This window comes from Sus scrofa, chromosome 1 (genome assembly GCF_054392235.1).
Source record: "Sus scrofa isolate SSC_HxYL_T2T_F1_AM1 chromosome 1, Sscrofa_HxYL_maternal_Yorkshire_Landrace_v2.0, whole genome shotgun sequence".
NCBI lineage: Eukaryota > Metazoa > Chordata > Mammalia > Artiodactyla > Suidae > Sus > Sus scrofa.
In genome coordinates, this window is record NC_139383.1 from 138,163,314 (window position 1) to 138,189,121 (window position 25,808).

The 25,808-nt window shown below is 41.0% G+C and overlaps 2 protein-coding genes across 16 annotated transcripts in view; both read right to left on the reverse strand.

Annotated features, from left to right (window-relative positions):
* Window positions 1-23,870, reverse strand: part of SNAP23 (synaptosome associated protein 23) — a 39,325-nt gene extending 15,455 nt beyond the window's left edge. For 2 of the 15 annotated variants that reach the window (XM_084983054.1, XM_084982792.1), the window contains exons 1-7: window positions 23,779-23,845; window positions 22,734-22,790; window positions 22,206-22,356; window positions 21,438-21,491; window positions 1,243-1,346; window positions 650-691; window positions 179-227 (exon numbers count right to left, since the gene is read on the reverse strand). In XM_084983054.1, the coding sequence (XP_084839180.1) occupies window positions 179-227; window positions 650-691; window positions 1,243-1,299 (148 nt within the window). In that variant the 5' untranslated portion in view covers window positions 1,300-1,346; window positions 21,438-21,491; window positions 22,206-22,356; window positions 22,734-22,790; window positions 23,779-23,845. 15 annotated transcript variants of the gene reach the window in all.
* CAPN3 (calpain 3) overlaps window positions 12,451-25,808 on the reverse strand; it is a 135,934-nt gene continuing 122,576 nt past the window's right edge. The window contains exon 15 of the mRNA XM_085010095.1: window positions 12,451-12,498. Within this exon, the coding sequence (XP_084866221.1) occupies window positions 12,466-12,498 (33 nt within the window). The 3' untranslated portion in view covers window positions 12,451-12,465. The remainder of the gene's footprint in view (window positions 12,499-25,808) is intronic.

A 25,808-nucleotide genomic window follows, 5' to 3' on the forward strand; every position in this document is an offset into this window, starting at 1 on the left:
CTACTTCAAATAGGCAACAAACATGATATTATAATCCAAATCAGAAGAAAGAAAGGAACACATCATTCTTATCTTACAAAGAGAAGGTACTCCCAAAGGCTTAATTTTATACATGATTAATCTGAAAAGGTTTTTTGTCGTCCTAAATCAAGATTTTGTGCCAATGATTGCAACTCACCCCCTTGTTCATCCAGCATAGTGATAGTCTTGATTCCTGCATCTTGAGACTAAAAGAAGGGAAAAAAGCTGAGAGCGTAACAAAACAACAACAACGAAAACCCAATAGAAACAAAATCTACAAGGTCTGAAAAACATCAAAAGAGAATCATTAGAAACCTAAGTTCTAAGGATTAGAGCTACAGAGAAAACTCATCTCCCCAAACCAACACAGTTTAACATATTAACCCCCACAAATTAATTACGTCACAAATTCATGGTGAACTGACCTTCCCCGCCATATTCCAATACTGACGAGAAAAATTAAAACCCATTAGTGCATGGTTTGACAATTTTGGCAATTGCTGGTTTCAAATAATCAAATTTACTGGTACAATGCCCTCCTAACTCTTAACAAAAATTCCAACTTGTGCTATTAGAATTTCTTCTATACAGTTTCTATACTTAACTTGATGGTTAAACGCTTTCTTACCTCAATGGCTAAGCCCAGGATTCTCCTTGTACTTTCCAGAGACTAGGAAAAAATACAGAGTTTTAGTATTCTAAAACATGCAGCCCCTGTCTCTCCTACAAAAAATCTAATTACAAGCCATATTTATGATGCGACCCTATTTTTAAAGATTGCCAGCCCATTCATCTCCCACTTTAAAACAAGTTGGTCACTATAATTTTAGCTATTTTCTTCCTACCAGGTGCTCCTTAAGAGAAAATCTGGAAGGTGAAGTTAGTTAATGGGATTTATAAATATTTAATGTAAGCAGAAACCTAGGTATAGTAGACAGAAATTAGAAAATTCTGTTAAAACTAATGTCCAGGATATCTTTGTTGCAAATAACTGTTCAGTAACAACTATCTTAGAAAAAAAAATCATACAAATTGTTTTCACTTACTTAATACTTTGGTGAGTTAAAAGTAAGGAGCTAGTAATGGCACTTTAGGATAAATGCATTCTTTGATATAAAGAGACTGGGAACAGGCCAAAACGGTCTTCTAAGAAGGTCCTCTCATCCTTCCACTGTGAAAATTAAAAGAGAATTCACTGCCTATTCTAAGTACAACACTTACCTCATCAGTAACCTGGTTAGCTCTCAGCTGAAGTTCTTCTGCTGACAGATTATCCATGATGAATTAAAACTCTTAATAGGTGCAGAAACCGAAATGTAGATATTCTGTTAAGAATAAGGACACAAAACAAGTCTGTTTGAGCAGAGTGGGTTATTTACAGAATTTAGAATACGTATCTGGAAAACAGGGTAAAACAGCCTGTCTCTATCTATTTAATACCTATATCTATCTATCTATAGAAATTAAGGCTGGGGGGACAGTAATTAAATGTTTAAATGCTAGTTAGTACCAGAGATGAAACTAAACTCAGGTTTCAGGACTTCCAGTAAAGCACTGTTTCTTTCTTTTCTTTTTTATGGCTGCATCCAAGGCATATGGAAGTTCCCAGGCCAGGTATTGAATCTGGTCCAGATACTGAATCAGAGCCATGGCTGCAAACTACACTGCAGCCAGAGCAATGCTGGATCCTTTAAGCCACTGCAACAGGCTGGGGATCAAAACAGCACCTACGCAGTGACCTGAGCTGCTGCAGGATTATTAACCTACTGCGCCACAGCAGGAACTCCAGTGAGGCACTGTTTCTAATAGGAAAGTGATCTCTAAGTTTTGAAAAGGCAGGCATTACTAAAGACAAGCTGCAAGAAACTAATAAATGAATGCCGTCTGGTACAACGTACTTTGTACAATGTCTGAATATGGAAAAGTATTAAATAAGGTGAAGAAGTCTAAGCTAGGTAGTACTCCATGAGTCAAATAACAAAATTCAAATTCATGTGCCTGAAGAACACAGGAAAAAAATCTTAAAATGTATCAGCTGCCCAGGCTACTCAGAGAAAATGAAATGCTTCATTCTTTTTTATTTTTTTGGTCTTTCCTAGGGCCACACCGGCGGCATATGGAAATTCCCAGGCTAGGGGTCTAATCGAAGCTGTAGCCACAGCCTACACCACAGCCAGTGCAACTTAGGATCCAAGCCGCATCTGTGACCTACCCCACAGCTCACAGCTTGACCCACTGAGCAAGGTCAGGGATCGAACCCGCAACCTCATGGTTCCTAGTCGGATTCGTTAACCCCTAAGCCACAATGAACTCCCGAAATGCTTCATTCTTAACAAGAAAAGGATAATGTTGATACAAGGAGCTCAGAAAATAATTAAAAGCTTTTGGTTTTTTGTTCTTTGGTTTTTAGGGCTGTGCCTGTGGCATATGGAGTTCCCAGGCTAGGGGTAGAATCGGTACAGCTGTTGGCCTACACCACAGCCACAGCAATCAGATCTGAGCAGTGTCTGTGACCTATACCACAGCTCAAGGCCAGGGATGCAACCCACATCCTTCATGGATACTAATCAGGTTCATTACCGCTAAGTCATGACGGGAACTCCAAAACTAAAGTTTTTATTAAAAGTAGACTCTCCCTTCCCAACTACTGTACTGTTTGTTGTTTTAGTGAAGTCCTGCCTTCTAATTATCAACAGTGATACTGCTGTGTAGTATTCCTCTTTGAGCAGTCACTGGAGTAATGCACTGTATGACTTATCTAGGTTGTTTTCATTACATTTGCTAGCTTTTTGGTCACACCTGTGGCATGTGGAAGTTTCCAGGCCAGGGATCAAACCCATGCCTTAACAGCTACCTGAACTGCTGCATTGACAAAGCCAGATCCTTAACCTGCTGATCCACAAGAGAACTCCTACATTTGCTAGCTTTGTATTAATTTTTTTTTTTTTTTTTTTAGTCTTTTTAGGGCCAAATTTGTGGCATATGGAAGTTCCCAAGCTAGGGGTCATATTGAAGCTGTAGCCACTGGCCTATGTCACAGCAACTTGGGATCCAAGCTATGTCTGCGACTTATACCACAGCTAACAAATAGCAACATGGATCCTGGATCCACTGCGTGAGGCCAGAGATCAAACCTGTGTCCTCATGGATACTAATCAAGTTCATACCACTGAGTCACAACAGGAACTCCTGTATTAAATTTTTGAAAACCAATTTTACCAAAGCCCTTGGTTTACATTCTGCATTTATCCCCAGGAAACATTTGGCAATGTATGGAGAATTTTTTGATTGTCAGGAGTTGGGGGGTTGGGAGGAGGGGAGGAGTAGTATTATTGGCATCTAATTGGTCGAGGCCAGGGATGCTATTAAACATCCTATAATACTTCTTGGAACAGCACCCGCCCCCAAAACAAAGAATTATCTGGCTCAAAATGTCAAAGTGCTGAGGTTGAGAAATTGTGCCATGGAGTGCATTCACTGACAAACAGGAAACCTTGTTAACTGTGACTGCACTAGACTGAACTCTTGGCAAGGATTCTATCTTCGTACCTCTAACACCTAACAGGATCGGACAGCTAGTACTCCAGTAAATGTGTTCTGAATGAATAAATGAGTAGAAAAATAAATAAATAAATAAGTAGAAAAACAAGGCGTACTTTCTAAGTGTTTGAAGAGGATCTTAGAAACAAAGCTACATCTAATAGATCCACAAACCAAAAACTGCCATTACACATTTATGATCTGGAATGGCCTGCTAGTCACATACAGATCTTTTTAGTCGCATCCATAGCTAACAACACTTTTACTAGAACTATATAATAACAGGAAGCTCCTGTTGTGGCTCAGCAGTAATGAGCCCAACTAGTATCCAAGAGGACGAGGGTTCGATCCCTGGCCTTTCTCAGTGGGTTAAGGATCTGGTGTTGCTGTGAGCTGTGGTGTAGGTTGGCAACTATAGCTCTGATTAGACCCCTAGCCTGGGAACTTCCATATGCCGTGGGTGCAGCCCTGAAAAAAAAAAAGACCTATCTAAACAAAAAGCAGCAATATCATATAGTCCCAGGACAGGAAGGCATTACATTAAGAGTCCTGTTTATAATTCCACTGCCGCAGCTGTTTCAAGATTTAATTAAGATTTTTAGGCTTGATTAAAGACATTAAGGCTCATAAAATTATTATTAATATTAAAATTACTGTTACTAAAAGTTGAAAATTTAATCTCATGTCTTGCCTGCCATAACAGGACTGTAGTTCTGGCAAAAGGCTGATATATAAGATACACAGTCAAGAGATAAAGGTCTTTCTTAAATTAAGAACTATTCATTGATAGATGCCTAAATAGAACCATATGATTTATTGCTTTGCTAATTGTTTGAGACTTTAGCTTTAATCACACATGTTCATGCTATAGTTCTCTTTTGTCAATCTTTCATAATTCTAATTATAAAAAGAAAAGGAAGTTGCTATCTACCCTCTCACCTTTCTTGTACATCCCTCCTTTCTCTAATATTCACATCTGCCTTCCCAGGCAGCCTTATGCTTCTCTTTTACTTCCTAGCGCCCCAACAAGAAACATTTCAAAGTCTGTCCTTCCCAGGGAGTATGCTCCAAAGTTATCTATCCCTCTCATGTAAAACTCCCACATGCCCTAAAGAGCAGAAAGTGATTAAAAAAAAAAAAAAAAAAGGCCATACTCATTAACCAATTAGTATGTGGAATTAGTATCCCTAGTCATGTTTTCCAATACACTTTCCTATGGGGAGGAAGATATTTTGGGAGTAAGGAGGCTCAGATTCCTCAAATTGTACAATTTTGTAATTCTACTCCAAGAGGTGATTCTTGCCAATTACAAGTCAATATTTGCAATTTCTCTTAGTAAATATGAGCAAAATTTCATGTAGGTTCAAAGAGAGGCTTGGATGCAAAACTGACCTGTCAAACTTGAAGATTCCAAGAGTCCTGCCTTTAATTATCCAAAAAAAGCAAATATAAGCGTTCCCTGGGGCTCAGCAGAATAAGGATCCAGTGTTGTCACTGCTGTGGCTCGGTTGCTGCTGTGGCTTCGGTTCCAGGTCTGGCCCAGGAACTTGCATATGCCATGGGTGCAGCCAAAAGAAAAAAAAAAAAAAAAGGCAGATACAGCTGTGAAGTGGATGTGAAGAGTCATTCCTGGCATAGCAAATGATATCATTTTGTAGGCCACACCCTTTCAGGGAACTCAAAGTGCTGCCTAGTACTTCTTTTTTTTCATCCCTGAGCAGATGACACACAAGACAAGAAACAGATCTGTAAAGTTCTCACATGTCTGACATGCTGATATCAGGCCAGAGCTATCTAACAGGGATTTGAGCACATGATTACAGTAAATGGGACAAAGACAAAGCAGAATTGTAAGAGGAAGGCCAAAAGAGACAAAGAATAATACTCCCCAGGCTCTTTTAGCCTTAACTAAACTGCTCAGAAGTGTCAGGCAAGGTGCAACTTAGAATTAGCTATATAGTTTTATTCATATTGATTATCTCCAGAAGTTTTTCTCAGGGAGTCAGGAAAGGCTATCCAGAATGTTAGAGAATTACAGAATGGGGAGGGGAAGAAAAATGAAACATCACTTGGTACAAAAATCCCATTAAACTTTTTTTTCCTAGATAGAATCTAATAGATTAAATATGTCATTTTCCCAATGCTCCTGGGAACCTAATATACTATGCAAATTGTGTGCCTTTGAGATGAAAATGCCATATTTTTCTCAGTGCTTCTATACCATATTTCCCTTACTATAGTTCATTTGGGCTTACTAGTAAACTCCTAATTTGCCTTTCTTTCTTTTTTTCTTTTTGTCGTCTTTTTGCTATTTCTTGGGCCGCTCCAGCGGCATATGGAGGTTCCCAAGCTAGGGGTCCAATCGGAGCTGCAGCCACCGGCCTACGCCAGAGCCACAGCAACGCGGGATCCAAGCCTCGTCTGCAACCTACAGCACAGCTCACGGCAACGCCGGATCCTTAACCCACTGAGCAAGGGCAGGGACCGAACCCGCAACCTCATGGTTCCTAGTCGGATTCGTTAACCACTGTGCCACGATGGGAACTCCCTAATTTGCCTTTCTTAATTTCTATCATAAACCTTGATGATGGGGGGAGAAGGGAGGGAGAAATGTTCACTGAGTACATACTACATGTCATATAGCCTACTAAGTATTTGTATATGTCATTATTTGTTATACCACTTTAGAGGTGGAGAAACTAAAGCTCAGTTTAAGCAAGTAATTTGCTCAAGGTAAATGAGTCAGTCAAGAGCAGATCTATTATTCAAGCCTGGATCTACTATGAAACCAAGGATGGTGTGCAGCCCTAAAAAGACCAAAAAAAAGAAAAATATGATACCTTATGACAACCAAGAAAACAGATTTATAAGGCTGGAGAAATTAAGGACAAAGAATAAATTATAGACCCTACTTTATAACCATAATATCAATTCTCAGCCTCCCAATTTTTTTCCCCCCTTTCAAAGGCCGTACCCATGGCATATGGAGGTTCCCAGGCTAGGCGTTGAATCAGATATGCAGCTGCCAACCTACACTACAGCCACAGCAACACCAGATCCCAGACACAGTTGCGACCTACCCCATAGCCTGCGGCAATGCCAAATCCTTAATCCCCTGAGCAAGGCCAGGGATCCAACCTGCATCCTCACAGATACTAGTTGGGTTCTTAACCTGCTGAGCCACAATGGGAACTCCCAATCCTTAGCCTCTCTTGAGAAAGATCTTCCAGTTGGCACATATTCACAGCAAGTGTAATCTATGGCAACATTTCCATCCACTAACTGATGATCACCCATCCCAACCATGAAAGTATAGAAATAATATAGTAGAAAAATCTGTCCTAAATGTCCTGCTAAAAGATGTTTAGAGCAAAGGCCCTTGTAATGGTTTGACTGGGTGGGAAACATATTTCACACGAGGTGCTAGGAATGGGTTCTAATGGGGTCTGAATAAGTTCTTAGTACTTTCATGGCAAAATAATAAGTGGATAAGAAGATCCTATAAAGAAGCAGACAACTGAGCTGGAATAGAGAATTTACAACAGCCCCACCCTGGAGTTCAGGAATACAGTCAGTCTCCTGTCATGGCCCCTCACCTCCAATGTATCCTGGTTCTCTAATTCTACAGACAATCAGCACCCTCAGGGATTCAAAGAAAATGTATGAAATTAGAGGCTATTTAAATGAGAGCCTGTAGGATTTGCTTTAAAATAATTTGGAGGTGGGGAAATGGGTGGGTGTATAGAGGGAGCAAGGTTGGCCACGACTGCTAAAGCTGGGTGAATAACACATGAAAGGTCATTATGCTACTTTCTCAACTTCCTATTATGAAAAAATTTCAAAAATACACCAATTTTAAATGGCAGCTAACTTTTTACATAATCTCTACTCAACGATTTTTAAAGTCTAGGTAGTGGGTAAGGGATTGAGAGGACTCAAAGTAACTATAATAGTTAATACTTATAAAGCATTATACATGCAAGATACTATTCTAAGAAATACTTACAAATATACAAATACATACACACACACATTCATTTCATCCTTACAAGCACAGACTGGGTGTTTTGAAAGTTCTTGAGAGGGCTCTCTGGTGTTTTAGAGCTCACACAAACCTGCTGCATCCTCACATGGTGGGAGGGGCCAGGAGCTCTCTGGGGTCTCTTTTTAAAGACACTAATCTCATTAGTGAGGGGTCCACCTTCATAGTTTAAGCACCTCCCAAAGACCTGAACTACTAACATCATCACATTATTACGTTAGGATTTTAACTTTTAATTTTGGAGGGAAGGACACACAAACAATAAGACCAAAGCAAACACGATTTAATCCCACAGTTCACAGATGTACAAACTAAAGAACAGTGAGGTTAAGCAACTTTTGTGAGCTCACACAGTAGAGCCAGGAGGAAAAACAGCAGACTGTACACAGAGTATTTGTTTTTAGTTGCTATTACACATATTAAATGGAGAGTAGAAAGCCATGCTATCAAGATATTCAAAGTAGTAGCTTTGCCCAAAGAAAAGTACAGTTGACCCTTGAACAAAACAGGGTTAGGCTGGTAATGTACTAGGTATGTACTGGCAAAAAATAAAGACATATAGAGTAAAATATAGAGTATAAGTAATAGGGATAGAATAGGATAGTTACACAGGAAGCTATATAGAAAGTCCCAGTAGGGGTCCATAGGTAAAGAGGGAAACCATGGGAACTTTGCAAGACCACTGCAAGTTAATGGAGTTCCTGTCATGGTTCCAACTAGGAACCATGAGGTTGCGGGTTCGATTCCTGGCCTTGCTCAGTGGGTAAAGGATCTGGCGTTGCCTGAGCTGTGGTGTAGGTTGCAGACGTGGTTCGAATCTGGTGTTGCTGTGGCTGTGGTTGTGGCTGCGGCTACAGCTCCAATTAGACCCCTAGCCTGGGAACCTCCATACGCCGCAGATGCAGCCCTTAAAAAAGACAAAACATAAACAAATAAGTAAATAATCACTCAAGAAAGCCATCAGTTAAGCGATCTTGCTTAACTAGAAAACCACAAATAAAAGTATGAAATATGCCTCAAGTGAAAGATAAAATGAGGCCTGCATTCAAGTTCGGCAAGACAATGATCCTTAGGACCAAGGACAGGGATTTAAGGGGAAGATGACATTCCAAAGTAGGAGATCCTCGTTAAATGAAAACCTGAGATAATTTAACATATTTTAGCACATGTTACTACCCTTCTGCTGATTGGAATAAGCACTATGACAGTCCTAATCTGACTTCACAGGGTCAGACACTCTCTTACCCAATGTGAGGAAGAGCTAGTGAGGTAAGCCTGACATCCACTCGAAGAATGAGGAAGAAGGCAGTCTTTCTTTCTTTCTTTTTTTTTTTGGCTTTTTAGGGCTGCATCTGCAGCATATGGAAGTTCCCAGGCTAGGGGTTAAATCACAGCTACAGCTGCTGGGTGGCATCTCTGCAGAGCCAGGACGCAGCTTCGATCCCTGGCTTGACACAACGGGGTAAAGGATCTGGCGTTGCTGCAGCTGCAGCCTAGGTCTGCTCTGATCTCTGGCCTGGGGCCTCCATATGCTCATGGGTCAGCAAAAAAAAAAAAAAAAAAAAAAAAAAAAAAAGACTCCTTTTGGAGTTCCCTGGTGGCCCATTACCCAGCAGATTAAAGCTCTGGTTGTTACTGCTGTGGTGAGGGTTCAATCCCTGGCCCAGGGAACTTCCACATGCCATGTGCTTGGTCAAACAAAAACCAATAACCAATGCTCACACCAAAGACAGTGGACACACACAATCTACACAGGGACACTACCACATGAAAACACCCCTCCAAGACCATAGCAAATAACTGATTCTCCTTATAGAGAAACACAGAGACAAAGAAAGTAAAATGAAAAGGCAGAAGAATTACTCCCAACTGAAAGAGCAAGAGAAATCCCCTGAAAGAACAAATAATGAAACAGAGCTCACCAGTCCATCAGATCCTGAATTCAAAAGTGGTAATAAAAATAACTGAATTAGGAATTCAGGTTCTAGTCATGGCTCAGCAGGAACGAACCTGACTAGTATCCATGAGGACTTGATTCAATCCCTGGCCTCTCTCAGTGGGTTAAGGATCTAGCGTTGCGGTGAGCTGTGGTGGAGGTCGCAGATGCGGCTCGGATCCCAAGTTGCTGTGGTTGTGTGTGGCATAGGCCAGCAGCTGTAGCTATGATTCAACCCCTAGCCTGGGAATTTCCACATGCTGCTGGTTCAGCCGTAAAGAGCAAATAAAACAAAACAAAACAAAAAAAACCGAATTAAGGAGTTCCTATTGTGGCTCAGCAGGTTAAAAACTGGAAATAGTGTCCATGAGGATGTGGGTTCGATCTCTGACCTTGCTCAGTGGGTTAGGGATCCAGCATTGTCACAAGCTGTGGCATAGGTCACAAATGTGGTTTGGATCTCGAATTGCTGTGGCTTGTGGTGTAGGCCTCAGCTGCAGGTCCCATTTGACCCCTAGCCCAGGAATCGTCATATGCTGCAGGTGCGGCTGTAAAAAGAAAAAAAAAGATCTGAATTAAGAAAGATTGATAAAAATAATAATAATAAATTTACGTGAAGAAACTTTAAAAAAAAAGATTGATAGAGGAGTTCCCATCGTGGTGCAGTGGTTAACAAATCCAACTAGGAACCATGAGGTTGCGGGTTTGATCCCTGGTCTTGCTCAGTGGGTTAAGGATCTGGCATTGCCGTGAGCTGTGGTGTAGGTTGCAGACGCGGCTTGGATCCCGCGTTGCTGTGGCTCTGGCGTAGAACGGTGGCTACAGCTCCGATTCGACCCCTAGCCTGGGAACTTCCATATGCTGCGGGAGCGGCCCAAGAAATGGCAAAAAGACAAAAAAAAAAAAAAAAAAGCAGACTGCACCACAATGGAACTCCAGAAATGCAATGCAGATTATTTTAACAAAGTACTAGAAACTACAAAAATGAACCAGTCTAAAGTTGATAAATCAATTGATGAGATAAAAAGCAATCTAATAACAATAAATAGCTGACTAAATGACACAAAAACAAGTAAGTGATCTGGAAGACAGAATAACAGAAATCACTGAGCCAGAACAGCAGGCAGAAAGAAAAATGAAAAGAAAAAGAAAACAACATTCAAGATCTATGGAAAATGTGCCTATCTACACATAATAGGGGTTCCATAAAAGAGAGAGAAATGGACTGAAAAACGTATTTGAAGAAATTATGGCTGAAAACTTCCCAAATGTAAAGAGGAAAGTGACACAGGTACAGCAGCACAGAGGGTCCCAAACAAGATGAACCCAAAGAAACCCATACCAAGATATATCATAATTAAAATGGCATAGTTAAAGAAAAGGAGAAAGAAAAAAACAGAATCAGTTAAAAGTGAAACCCTATAAGACTATCTTCTGGTTTCTCTGCAGAAACTTTGCAGGCCAGAAGGAAGTGGCATGATATATTCAAACTACTGAAAAGGGCAGTTCCCGTTGTGGCTCAGTAGGTTAGGAACCTGACTAGTATCTGCAAGGATGCAGGTTTGATCCCTGGCCTCACTCTGTGGGTTAAGGATCTGGCATTGCCACAAGCTGCAGTGTAGGTCACAGACGTGGCTGAGATCCTGTATTGCTATGGCGTAGGCCAGCAGCTATAGCTCCAAATTGCCCCCTACCTGGGAACTTCCAAATGCCTCAGGTGCAGCTCTAAAAACAAAAACAAAAATAAAAAATAAAAGAAAGTACTGAAAGGAAAAACCTGTAACCTAGAATAGTCTACCCAGCAAGATTATCATTTAGAATAGAAAGGCAGACAGATAAAGAATTTCTCAGATGAGCAAAAACTAAAAGAATACAGCAATGCTAAACATAGTTTAAAAAAGTAGGGTCTTCTCTAAATAGGATATTCTCTAAATGGAAAAGAAGCAAAAGCTATAGTAAAGGGAGAATTACAACAGGAAAGGCAAATATATAAAAGAACTGAAGATCACTTAGATAAGCCAATATATAGATTAAAAAACAATCCAAAAATTTTATAAAAGCAATTATAACTATAATTAACAGCAAAAGAATAAGCATGAAGATGTAAAATAGGACATCGAAATTACAAAATATAGAGGAGGGAGAATAAAAATTTGGGACTTGAACTTGTATGATTATCAGTTCAAAACAAACAGATATACTCATGGGTCAATATACTTGAAATCCAGGGTACAAACAAATCAAAACCATTAAACCACAAAAGAAGAAACTAAAAGAAGAAATGAACAGAGAACTACAAAAACAACTGGAAGACAAGGTTTAAAATGATAATGAGTACATACTGATCAATAATTACTCTAAATGTCAATGGACTAAATGCTCTGATCAAAAGACCATAGTCGGGAGTTCCCGTTGTGGCTCAGTGGCTAACAAATCCAACTAGGAACCATGAGGTTGCAGGTTCGATCCCTGGCCTTGCTCAATGGATTAAGGATGCCACATTGCTGTGAGCTGTAGTGTAGGTCACAGACGTGGCTCGGATCTGGCGTTGCTGTGGCTGTGGCACAGGGCAGCGGCTATGGCTCCAATTAGACCCCTAGCCTAGGAACCTTTGTATGCAGCAGGTTCGGCCCTGGAAAAGACAAAAAAAAAAAAAAAAAAGACCAGAGTCATAGATTAAATTAAAAAACAAGAACCCGCGACATGTTGCCTACAAGAGACTCACTTTAGGGCAAAAGACACAGACTAAAACTGAGGGGATGGAAAAATATATTTCATGCAAATGAAAACAACATGAAAGTGAGAGTAGCAATATTCATATCAGACAAAACAAGCTGTGTCTGCAACCTGCACCATAGCTTGTGGCAATGACAGATCTTTAACCCACTGAGCTAGGCCAGGGATTGAATTCGCATAGTCACAGACACTATGTCGGGTTTTGTTTTGTTTTTTTCTTTTTAGGGCTATAGCTGAAGTATATGGAAGTTCCTAGGTTGGGGTCAAATCAGAGCCGCAGTCACCAGCCTGTGCCACAACCACAACAATGCCCAGATCTGAACAGGGTATGACCTATACTGCAGCTCACAGAAATGCCAGATCCTTAACCTACTGAGCAAGGCCAGGAATTGATCCTGTGCCCTCATGAATACTAGTTGGGTTCATTACCACTAAGCCACCACAGGAACTCCTATGTCAGGTTCTTAACCTGCTGAGCCACAATAGGAATTACCAATATCTTCTTAGATCTGTCTGTCTCCCAAGGCAAAAGAAATAAAAGTAAAAATAACAAATGGGACCTAATTAAACTTAAAAGCTTATTCATAACAAAAGAAAAACCATCAACAAAACCAAAAGACAACCTAAGGAATGGGAGGAAATATTTGCAAATTATGCGACCAACAAGGGGTTAACATCCAAAACATACAAATAAGCTCATAAAAATCAATAATAAAAAAAAAAAATCAAAAAGAATGGGCTAAACAGAGACATAAATAGACATTTCTCTCTCTTTTAAGACAGACAGATGGCCAAGAGGCACATCACTAATTATTAGCGACATGCAAAACAAAACTACAATGAGTTACCACCTCACAGAATGGCCATCAACAAAAAGTCTACAAATAATAAATGCTGGCGAGAATGTGGAGAACAAGGAACTTTCACACACTGTTGCGGGAACATAAATTGGTGCAGCCACCATGGAGAACAGCATAGTGGTTCCTTAAAAAACTAAAACTAGAGCTACCATATGATCCAGCAATCCTACTCCTGGGTATATCTCTGGAAAAAATGAAAACTCTAATTTGAAAAGACAGGCATACCCCAATGTTCACAACAGCACTATTTACAATAGCCAAGACATGGAAGAACCCCAAGTGCCCATGAACAGACCACTGATTTAAGAAGATGTGGTGTGTGCACACACACACACACACACAATGTAATATTACTCAGCTATAAAAAAGGAATGAAATATTGCCACTTGCAGCAAAATGGATGGACCTTGAAATTACTATGCTTTGTGAAATCAGTCAGATAAAGACAAATATGTTACTTATATGTGGAATCTAAAAAGTAATACAAATCAATCTATATGCAAAATAGAAACAGATTCAAAGACATAGAAAATAAACTTTCGGCTACCAAAGGGAAAGCAGGGAGCAATTAGAGGCATGGGATTATCAGATACAAACTACTAGACATAAAACAGATAAGCAACACAGATTTACTGTATAGCACAGGGAATTATAGTCAATATCTTACAATAACTCATAACAGAATATAATTTGAAAAAAAAACCCTGAATCACTATGTTTTACAGCTGAAACTCAAGCATTATTGTAAATCGACTATATCATCAATTAAAAAAAATAGGGAAAAACTCAAAAGTCCATACGATGGAATATCATTCAACCATAAAAAGGAATGTTATATGCTACATGTATGAGCCTCTAAAGCATTATACTTAGTGAACAAAGCCAGATGCAAAAGGCCCTCTACTGTATGATGCCATTTATACAAAGTGTCTAGAATAGATAAATCCATAAAGGCAAAGTATATTAGCAGTTGCCAGGGTTGGGGGAGGTATGGGATTGCTGTGGGGGGATGGAAATGGAAAGGTTCTGGAATTAGTGGTGATAGCTGCACAGCCCTATGAATATATAAAAAGCTACTAAATGGCATATTTAAATGGTGAATTTTAAGTTATGTGAATTACATCTCAACTTTTAAAAAAGTGAAAAAATTTTAAAAAAGACTTAAAGGTGGAAAAAAACTATTTGAAAGAATGTTAAGGTGGAGTTCCTATTGTGGCTCAGTGGTAAGGAACCGAGTTAGTATCCATGAGGATGAGGGTTCAATCCTTGGCCTTGCTCAGTGGGTTAAGGATCTGGCTGTGAACTGTGGTGTAGGTTACAGATGCAGCTCAGAACTGGCATTGCTCTGGCTATGGTGTAGGCTGGTAGCTGCAGCTTCAATCCGACCCCTAATCTGAGAACTTCCATATGCTGCTTTGCAGCCCTAAAAAGTTAAAAAAAAAAAAAAGAATACTAAAGTAAAAGAAAAAAGTATAAATAGGAATTAAAAGGAAGACAGGAAGGAAAACATTAATTTTGTAGCTTTTCCTATGCCAAACAATCTTCTGCCGTAGTATAAAATCTAAGGGATTTAGTTAAAATAAATGGTAGTGGCTATAGAGTAGGCATCACTGAAATAAAAAACTTTTAATTTTTTTATTTTTATTTTTTACATCAAATGGACCACCTTTCTTCTCCAGGAAGAAGAATGGTGATTAGAAAACAGGACAGAACAACCATGTTAAGAAACAGACCTGAAGCCCTTCTTCATTAAAGTTTTCATGCCAGATTCTCGGAATTCTGAAAATATGTCTTTCCCTAAAGGGACAAAATTCCAAGTTTTCTTTCCTTTTTTTCTGCCAACCCACGCCACAGCCAAGCAATGCAGGATTTGAGCCGCGTCTGAGACCTACACCACAGCTCATGGCAACGCTGGGTACTTAACCCACTGAGCGAGGAGGCCCGGGATCAAACCTGCATCCTCATGAATACTAATCAGATTCGTAACTGCTGAGCCACAATGGGAACTCCTTCTTCTAGTTAGTGTTTATGTTTATCCTCACATTATAGACCGGCTGGCTCCTTAAATTCTTGGTTGGAAATAAATCCTGAGGCAGTGAAGTAATCTGTGAACTTTGTTGATCCCACAACAAAGTAATGTAGATTACTATAAAATCCTAGTGATGGCACAGCAGAAACAAATCCAACAAGGAACCATGAGGTTTCAGGTTCGATCCCTGGCCTTGCTTGGTGGGTTGAGGATACAGCACTGCGGTGAGCCCTGATGTAGGCTGCAGACACAGCTTGGATCCCGAGTTGCTGTGGCTGTGGCTAGGCCTGCAGCTGTAGCTCTGATTCTACCCTTAGCCTTGGAACTTCCTTATGCCATGGGTGTGGCCCTAAAAAGGGGCAAAAAAACAAAATAAGGAGTTCCCGTCGTGGCGCAGTGGTTAACGAATCCGACTAGGAACCATGAGGTTGCGGGTTCGGTCCCTGCCCTTGCTCAGTGGGTTAACGATCCGGCGTTGCCGTGAGCTGTGGTGTAGGTTGCAGACGCGGCTCGGATCCCGCGTTGCTGTGGCTCTGGCGTAGGCCGGTGGCTACAGCTCCGATTGGACCCCTAGCCTGGGAACCTCCATATGCCGCGGGAGCGGCCCAAGAAATAGCAACAATAACAACAACAACAACAACAAAAAAGACAAAAGACAAAAAAAAAAAAAAAAAAAATAAGATCCTAGTTCCTTGGTGGCACAGTGGATTAAGGACCCAGTCCTTGTCACTGCTGTGGCATGGATTCAATCCCTGGCCCAGGAATTTCTGCATGCCATGAGTGCAGCAGAAAAAAAAGTCCTTCCTTCCGAGAATACTTTTATTAATCTCAAAGAATTCAGGGTTCCATGAATGACCATTTGGAAAACACTAGCCTATAAAAATTTCTGCTTAATTAACCAATTATCTATGAACAAAGTTTGTTTCTCATCTCAGAGAAATCTCTGAATAGAAATAAACCTCAGAGATCATCGAGTCCAACTTTATGCTAAGAGAATAATATGCAACTATTAGGCTCTCTCTAAAATACACAATCCTTAATGGGGAAGTGGCAGGGGTGGGGCGTACTTCTTGGAACAGACTTGATGGTATCTGAAAAGGAGAAGCACAGGACTGTGGTCTTAAGAGAACAAGATAGATTAGGGTCCAAATGAAGAGGGAAACTACAGGCCAGTGCTGTCAGAAGAGAACTGCTGAAAACTACCATCTAGCTATGATGACCTCTCCAAGAGAGCTGAAAACTGCCTAATGCCAACGGATGGAGAGCAAGGAGGAGTCAGCAGCCTGCCTGGTCTGAAGGCGTGGCAGAAAGGAACCCTAGTCCTAGAATACATCTCTCTCAATACATTCCACAAACATTTTTCAAGTATCTACTATCAAGTAAGGGAACATATTTTTATGCCAAGAAAATTGCCTTTGTTTCTTTTGAAATGTGAATTTCATGTTATACTGTATTTGGAATATGGAAAATAAAACATTCTTCTCTACTGCCTCCAAACATATAGTTTTCCTTTTCACTTAAACTTCCAGTTGTTTCATGCAAATAAATTCTGCCTCTGCAGGACTACAGTCATGCTAGCATTGAGGCTAAGACCATCTGACCTATTGTCAAAGCACAGCTGGGCTGAATATAATTTCAGTTATTAATTCTCCTGTGACTAAACTTACTACTTTCAGATAAAATGAGAAAATTTAAGAAATTGTGAATGACCATAATGTAGTGGTTCATAATAAATGCTGACATCAGACAGATCCTGAGTTTATCCTAGCTTGGGTACCTAGGCAAATTACTTAACCTATTCAAGTCTCTGTTTCCCTATTCTTTAGGATAACAGTTCTACCTCTCAGGGTTGTTTCAGAAATAAAGTGCATAGGTACATAAGGTGCTTAGCACAGTGCCTAATACAGAGTAGACTCATTAAATGACAATTATTAATGAACTGCGTATTTTTATTCATGTTATTTGTTATGTTGCCTGTGGCGTTTGACTCCTAGTTCAAATGTTTGAGAAACTAATCAGAAAGCTTCTAGATAAACTCAGAATCAGAGCCAAAATACTTGGATGGTTGGGGTGAATATTTTGCTCAGACATGGTTTCTCATGCTGTTATTAGGTGCCATTCTAGTTACCAAATGAAGACTGCTGAAGATGAATAATGGAGAATAAACGCAAAGAATGGAAGAAAAGTTAGTATACTGAGAACGAAGCAGAAATTCAGACAGACTGTCACTGCATAAAAGGGCTTACTTTCTTTTTAAGAATATATTTCACTCAGATTCCATTTTTAGTATGAAACATAAAAAGTATTCACATGCAAAGAAGAAAGGAAGGAAAGAAGAAAAAATGTTCACATGTATACTCACAAAGTATGGGTGCACGGTATTCCAAAATACTTAAAGCACTCCAGTCTGGCCAAAAAGAATCCATGTTCTGGTTAGGAAATTTAACTCTTCCTGAAGGCATTTAGATGAGAGGAAGTCTTATTTATGCTAATGTTAGTTTCCTTCTTTTACTTCCTCTCTCAAGTTTCCTTTCTACTTCCTTCTACAGGAACAACTTTAACTATTCTTATACCAAGGCTTGAAAACTATGCAAACACAAGAAGTATACCACTGAACCATATCTATTAAATATCTTGGTTTCAAAGAGCTATGAAGCACATGGTTTGTTTGGGTTTTTTTTGTCTTTTTGCCATTTCTAGGGCCGCTTCCAGTGGCATATGGAGGGTCCCAGGCTAGGGGTCTAATTGGAGCTGTTGCGCCAGCCTACACCAGAGCCTCAGCAATGTGGGATCCAAGCAGCGTCTTCGACCTACACCACAGCTCGCGGCAATGCCGGATCCCTAACCCACTGAGCAAGGCCAGGGATGGGACCTGAAATCTCATGGTTCCTAGTCGGATTTGTTAACCACTGCGCCACAATGGGAACTCCCAAAACGTATGATTCAAGACCGCTGAGGGAGAAAGTACCACTAAAAAGCATTAATCAAAAAGATCAGGAGTTCCCGAAATTTTCAGTTTTACAGAAGCACTTATTATAACTTAATTACTTGATGTTCATCTCCTAGTTTCCCAGTCCTGCTGAGCCTTGGAAATTCCACAATTCTACCCCCAGTGACCAATGTATAATCCCGAGGAGGATGATCTGAATGTTATTATAATCAATTACATGGACTATGTCCAAAAAAAGGCTGTGGGAACAGAAAAGGGATGATCTATACGAAAGATAAGTAGGATCGAGAATGTACCATTCATTCTCTAGGGAAGAGAGAGACATAATCTGGCAGACATAAGTATGGTATCTGTTAGGGAAATACTTTGAGGTGGGGATGACTAGCTAAGGCTTTACCATGACCGAGTAAAATATTCACCATAACCATCCAAGACACTTCTGGTTAGCTTCTCATTTTTTTTTGTTTGTTTGTTTGTTTTGGTTTTTTTTTGTCTTTTCTAGTGCCTCACCCGCGGCATATGGAGGTTCCCAGGCTAGGGGTCTAATCAGAGCTGTAGCCACCGGCCTATGCCACAGCCATAGCCATAGCAAGACTAGATCCAAGCCAAGTCTGTGACCTCCACCACAGCTCATGGCAACGCCGGATCCTTAACGCACTTAGTGAGGCCAGGGATTGAACCCAAAACCTCATGGTTCCTAGTCAGATTCATTACCCACTTCGCCACAATGGGAACTCCTCAAATATTCTGATATGAGGAGTCAGAGGCCATAGATGGAAAACATAAAGCACTCAGATCCCTAGAAAGGAATATCCCCCTGCAGTAGACTGAGTGGCATTCTTGTTGTTTATACAGAAAGCAATATGGTATTCTGATTAAGCGCTCCCTATTTGGAAGCATCAAGGTTTAAAATTCTATTACTTAACTTCTCTGTTCTTTAGTTTTCTCATTAAATGAGGATATAATGCTTACTTCAAATGTTGTGTTAAGGATCAAGTTAATTATTCACAGCATTTAGAACTTTGCTAGAATGTAATGCTCAATAAAATTATACAAAAAACATTCAGGAGCTGGAGTTCCCATCATGGCTCAGCGGTAATGAACCCAACTAGTATCCATGAGGACACGGGTTTGATCCCTGGCCTTGCTGAGTGGGTTGAGGATCTGGCATTGCCATGAGCTGTGGTATAGGTTGTAGACAGGGCTCGGGTTCTGCATTGCAGTGGCTGTGGTATAGGCCAGCGGCTGCAGCTCCAATGCAACCCCTAGCCTGGGAACTTCCATATGCTATGAATGGGGCCCTAAAAAGACCAAAAAAAAAAAAAGACAATTTTTCATAATAATCATTAAGCATCTCTCACAATTTTGATTTGAGAATCAAAACCCAAGTAGGACCAACTCTAAAAATATTTTGATTTCTGACTATTATTCCTTTTTTTTTTTTTTTTGGTCTTTTTAGGGCCGCACTCGCGGCATATGGAGGTTCCCAGCCTAGGGGTTGAATCGGAGCTACAGCTGCTGGCCTATGCCACAGCTCACAGCAACACTGGTTCCCTAACTCACTGAACAAAGATAAGGGCTCGAGACTGCAACTTCATGGTTACTAGTAAGATTCATTTCTGCTGCACCACAAAGGGAACTCCTGACTTTAGATAGACTATTAAAGAAATGCCACAGGAGTTCCTGCTATGGTTCAGTGGAAATGAACCCAACTAGTATCCATGAGGATGCAGTTCAATCCCCGGACCCACTCAGTGGGTTAAGGATCTGGCAATGACTGGCCAGCAGCTGTAGCTCTGATTAGATCCCTAGCCTAGGAACTTCCATATGCCACAGGTGTGGGCCTAAAAACAAAAACAAAAAAAAGAGCTCAAAGTAATGACCATATGGATGCTCAACATCTAGGGAGGACTATAGAGGAACACAGTGAGAACTTCAACAAAAAGTTAGAAAATATAAGAACCAATCAGAGTTGAAGAATACAATAATTGATTAAAAAATAGGAGTTCCCATTGTGGTGCAGTGGTTAACAAATCCGACTAGGAACCATGAGGTTGCAGTTCGATCCCTGGCCTTGCTCAGTGGGTTAAGGATTCGACATTGCCGTGAGCAGTGGTGTTGGTCACAGACGTGACTCAGATCCTGTGTTGCTGTGGCTCTGGCATAGGCCAGTGGCTATGGCTCCAATTAGATGCCTAGCCTGGGAACCACCATATGCCGAGGGTGCAGCCCTAGAAAAGGCAAAAAGACAAAAAAAAAAAAAAAAAAAAAAAAAAACATACATACATATATATATATGTATATGAAAGGGTCGATAGCAGATTAGATGATACAAAAGAACATATAAAGGATCTGGAAGACAGACAGTGAAAATCACCCAGTCAGAACAGCAAAATGCAAAATGAGAAAAAAACTACCACTTCAGATGCCACATGTTTGGCCCTAAAAAAAAAAAAGGCAGACAGGAGATAGGTCATGAAGGGCTTGTATACTACACCAAGAAGTTTTGATTTTATTTTATAAGCATCAAGAAGAAACCTAATTATCAAAACATTGTCATAATAAATTTTAAACAAGTTTTAAATCAAAGAACTCAAAAAAATCAGTAAGATGAGGGAATTCCAGAAAAATACAGTGAACAGTGATTTAAATATTTAGTATTGGGAGTTCCCGTTGTGGAACAGTGGAAACAAATCTGACTAGTTCCATGAGCATGTGGTGGATTCAATCCCTGGCCTCGCTCAGTGGGTGGGGGATCTGGCATTGCCAAGAGCTGTGGTGTAGGTTGTAGACACAGCCTGGATCCCACATTGCTGTGGCTGTGGTGTAACTCAGATTTGACCCCTGGCCTGGGAACTTCCATATGCCAAGAGTGCAGCACGAAAAGGCAAAAAAAATTTAGGAGCAATTCAATCTAAATTGCAATAAAACCAAAACGTAATTGAACTTTTTTTTTTTTTTGCCATTTCTTGGGCCGTTCCCATGGCTCATGGAGGTTCCCAGGCTAGGGGTTGAATTGGAGCCACAGCAACGTGGGATCCGAGCCACATTTACAACCTACGCCACAGCTCACAGCAACACTGGATCCTTAACCCACTGCGCAAGGCCAGGATTCAATCCCACAACTCCATGGTCCTAGTTGGATTCTTTAACCACTGAGCCACGACAGGAACTCCAATTGAACTTTAAATGACTGCAAATGGAATCCCATTTCTAATGCTCAATATTACCAAAAGAACAGGAGATGCTGTTTCCTGGCTCCACAATCCACTTCCTCCAATTGTTAGAGGCACTGGATCCATCTGTTCCACACCCCTACTCACCAAGACAAAGAAAAGACCAGTCCTTGTCATCTACTTCCCCGTCAATCTACAGAACTGGAAACAAAACATGGTTCTGGAATGAAAAGTTCAGCACTCTTGGATGCAAGTAACATCATATATTATAAATGCTAACATATACATAATTAGAGTACAAATCCAGCTAAAAATCAGATTTCCAGAATGTTCAAGAAATAGATGAGATCCTGTTGTGGCACAGAAGAACTGAATCTGACTAGTATCCATGAGGATGTGGGTTTGATCCCTGGCTTCACTCAGTGGGTTAGGGATCTGGCGTTGCTATGAGCTGTGGTGTAGCTCACAGACATAGCTCGGATCTGGCGTTGCTGTGGCTGTGGCATAGGCCGGCAGCTGTGGCTCTGATTCCATTCTGACCCCTAGCCTGGGAATTCCTTATACTTTGAGTGGCCCTAAAAAGCAAAAAAAAAAAAAAAAAAAAAAAAAGGAGAAATAGCAACTACAGGAGGAAAACAAAACAAAGGCAGTTGATTTCACAAAAATGTCAAAGAGTGAACATCCTTTTTTTCCCTTTTGCTATTCTAATCTACTTTCATCTGGTTTGTTAGAATTATGTCACAACAATGAATGCCATCACAAGGCTCACAGAATTTTGGAATCTTCTGCCCTTAGAGTTTAGATAATCCAATCTTCATTTTATTTAAAAAAAAGAGGCAATTAGGCCCAAAGCACTATTTTCCAAAGCGCAAAGCAAGAAAAAGAAATTTTAGTTGTTATTTAAGCAATACGTACGTGCTTAGTAGTTAACATATTTATTACTTTGGAAATCTTTTATGATGGTGGTATGGTTCATACCAAGGGAAGTAACAACAGCTGTCCCATCAGCAACAGGGTCTGTTTTTAGGTTTGTTTGTTTGCTTTCTTTTTGGTTCAAGGGTGGGTTCTGAATGATAAAAAGATGTGACCTTCAGTTCAGTGAGCTTGTTACTAAAGCTAATTTAGAGTAAAAGAAACAAATACTAAGAAGCATTCAGAAATTCTGTTTATAGGAAAGAGTGTGTAATATTGTTAAAAACATAATGACACAATAAGCCATTCCTATTCTGGAACTAAGATAATAGCAATTCTCTAGGGCATATTTACATGTCACAAGCACCTAGAAAAAGATCCCTAGCAACACTGATATCTAAGTTGTGGGTTAAGTTACATGATCATTTAATTTACTTTCACATGGCCTGTCAAAGGAGCATGGTCATATAGGAAGAGGGTTTTCTCCTAATATTTGTTAATATTTATATGAAAGTGTTTTTTTCTCATTACCTCTTTCCAAAGGAATGAAAGGCAGGTGATTAGTGGATGCCTTAGGAATCAAATTTGCTGGTGGAAGAAATAATATTTTAAAATTTTACTATGAAATATTTTAAGTTTAAATGTCAAAGTATTCTTGCTAAAGATGTCTCATGAATTTCAAGCGTGGTATCTTTCAGGCTAACCAAGAAAGTGGAAGAACCATTTCCATCTGGCCAAACCTGCAGGATTTCACCAGAACATCTGCAAACCAGTTTTAAGGTCCCAGGGCAGATGGAATAATATCACTCTCAATTCTTGAAATACCTTCTACTAAGAAGCTACATTATTTTCAGGAAGCTAAGGCAACACTGTCATAAGCTGCCAGTATCCATAATCGCCTCCAGCCCTCCCCAAAGGAGAGGGCAAGTAGCAAAAGGCAAAATTTATATTCTCTTCTCATCTTCTTTTCCCAATTTTGACGACTTTCGTTGCCTCTGACCCCCATCTGCCTTGTCTAGCATTGTGGTGACTAATGATGAAAAAAAGTTCCAGGTGAAACAGCACTTTCCAGGACTTCCCCACCACCACCACCATTTACTCCGTGGAATTTTACTTTTAATAACTCTTTCCTTCGTTTGTCTTCAGTGAAGCCGCGAGCCAAGTACAGACTTTCCTAGAGAGCATGGACTCTCCAATGCCATGAATCTCAGAAACCTTTTTCATACAGGTAGTTGAAAATTAATCTGATCACTGTGGCCACCATAAAGTCTATTAATCCCGACAACTGCGAGGGTGAGAAGTCAGGGAGTGGGAGTTTACCTCTGCTAGGTTTCAAGGAAAGGTCCGGAGAACCAACATCCCTCCACCCTTCCTCCTCTGACCCCTAGAGAGTCTCCAGGAGCCTCGCGTCTTCGAGCCCGGCCGGACCGGCTCAGTTCGGGCCAGAGCGCCCCCTCCTCCCCTCAAGCCCGACCCCACCAGTTTTTCAACTGTCACGATATACACTTTCTCCTTGGGATTATGAACCCAATCTTCACGGCAGCCAGCTCCCTCAATCCCACTCCTGGAGACTCACCAAGCAGTTCCGGCCACTCCTCTCCGGCCGCAGCAGATCGGACACCCGCAGGCCGGACTCTCCAACTGCTCTCTTCTTGCGCCTGCGCGCGCCGAACCTGCGCGCCTGCGCGCTCCTCCGGCGCGGCGGGCGCGGACACACCCCTGCAGCTGGAGCCAATCACCCTGGTGTGGGGGCGGGGGGGCGGTTTAAATCTCCCTGCCACGCAGGCGAAGAGTCTGGGGACTCACCGGTTAACCCGACAATTCGGGTCCCGCCCAAGATGGAAAGTGTTTATGCAATAAACATTTACCGAGGGCAAACCGTGTACCAGGCAATGTACGAGATGAATGTTGAGGAAGAGAAAACGAATAGAATGCCTCCCCGACCTTTGCCTAGACTGGGACATAGATATGTAAACAAATTGTAGTGGACAGAATATAGTGCTTGGAATATGAAAAATCCGAGGCGCCGTTGGGGCACAGTGAACAAAGCGCTTTATTCTTAGGGTATCTGGAAGAGTTCCCGGAGGAAGTGACTTTTGAATCGTGAAGGCTAAGTAGGAGTTCCCCCGGAAATTTGGAATGGAAGGAGATAGGAGTTTCCAGACTGTGAGAACAGAGTGTGCCAAGAACAACATAACACCTTCTGGAAATTCCTTGCAGTTCATCCTACTTGAGAGGCTTAAAGCGCGCCGCCTTCCGGTGAAGGGGAGAAAGGGTTTTTAAAAGTTGGCAATGATGTAGTTTCTGCTGTGACTCAGTGGGTTAAGGACTTAACAGTTGTCTCTGTGAGGATGCAGTTTCAATCTTTGGCCTGGCTCAGTGGGTTAAGGATCCTCCCATCTTGCTGCAGCTTCACAGATGCCCCAGGAATCTGGAGCTGCAGGCTGCAGCTTCAGCTCCTATTCAACCCCTGGCTTGGGAATTTTCATATGCCACAGATGCAGCTGTTAAAAAAAAAAGTTGGCAATGATACTACTACATGTGAAATAGATAACTAATAAGGACCTACTGTATAACACAGGGAATGATACCCAACATTTTGTAATATATATATCTGAATCACTGTGCTGTACTCATGAAACTAACATAACATTGTAAATCAATCATACTACAATTTTTTAAAAAAGTTAGATCTTAGAAGATCTTGCATTTTTTCACTTTACCATGATCACTGAGAATATCAAAAGATCTTAAGCAGGAGTTCCCAACGTGGCTCAGTGGTTAAAGAATCCGACTAGGAACCATGAGGTTGCAGGTTCGATCCCTGGCCTTCCTCAGTGGGTTAAGGATCTGGCATTGCAGTGAGCTATGGTGTAGGTTGCAGACGTGGCTCGGATCCCAAGTTGCTGTGGCTCTGGCGTAGGCCGGCGGCTATAGCTCCAATTGGACCCCTAGCCTGGGAACCTCCATATGCCAAAGGAGCAGCCCTAGAAAAGGCAAAAAGAGGGAAAAAAAAAAAAAGATTTTAAGCAGATCTGGAAATGCTTCCAGGCATCACTAAGAATAAAGCACAGTGCTGGAAATAAAAAACCTTTCACAGGAGTTTGTGTACTCCTAAAAGTTCAAGGAAGATGAAGCCTGGGAAATATCCTTCCAATTTAGTAACACAGAAGTCATTGGTGATCTTAGCGAAAACCATGTGATAGAATGATGAGGTTGAAAGATAGACTGCGGAGTTCCTGTTGTGGTGCAGTGGAAATGAATCAGACAAGTAACCGGGAGGTTATGGGTTCGATCCCTGGCCTTGCTCAGTGGGTTAAGGATCTGGCCATGAGCTGTGGTGTAGGTCGCAGACGTGGCTCGGATTCTGCATTGCTGTGGCTGTGGCGTAGGCCAGCAGCTGTAGCTCCCATCTGACCTCTATCCTGGAAACCTCCATATGCAATAGTTCAGAGAGAGGGGAGATGCAGAAATGGGGTCAAGTTGTAGAATGCCTTTGGAAAGTTTGGTCTTGAGGGGAGGAGCGAAAGAGGATGACAAGGAGTCAAAGTTTTTTGTTTCCGTTGTTTTGTTGTTGTTAGAATTGAGACACACAGAACCAACCAA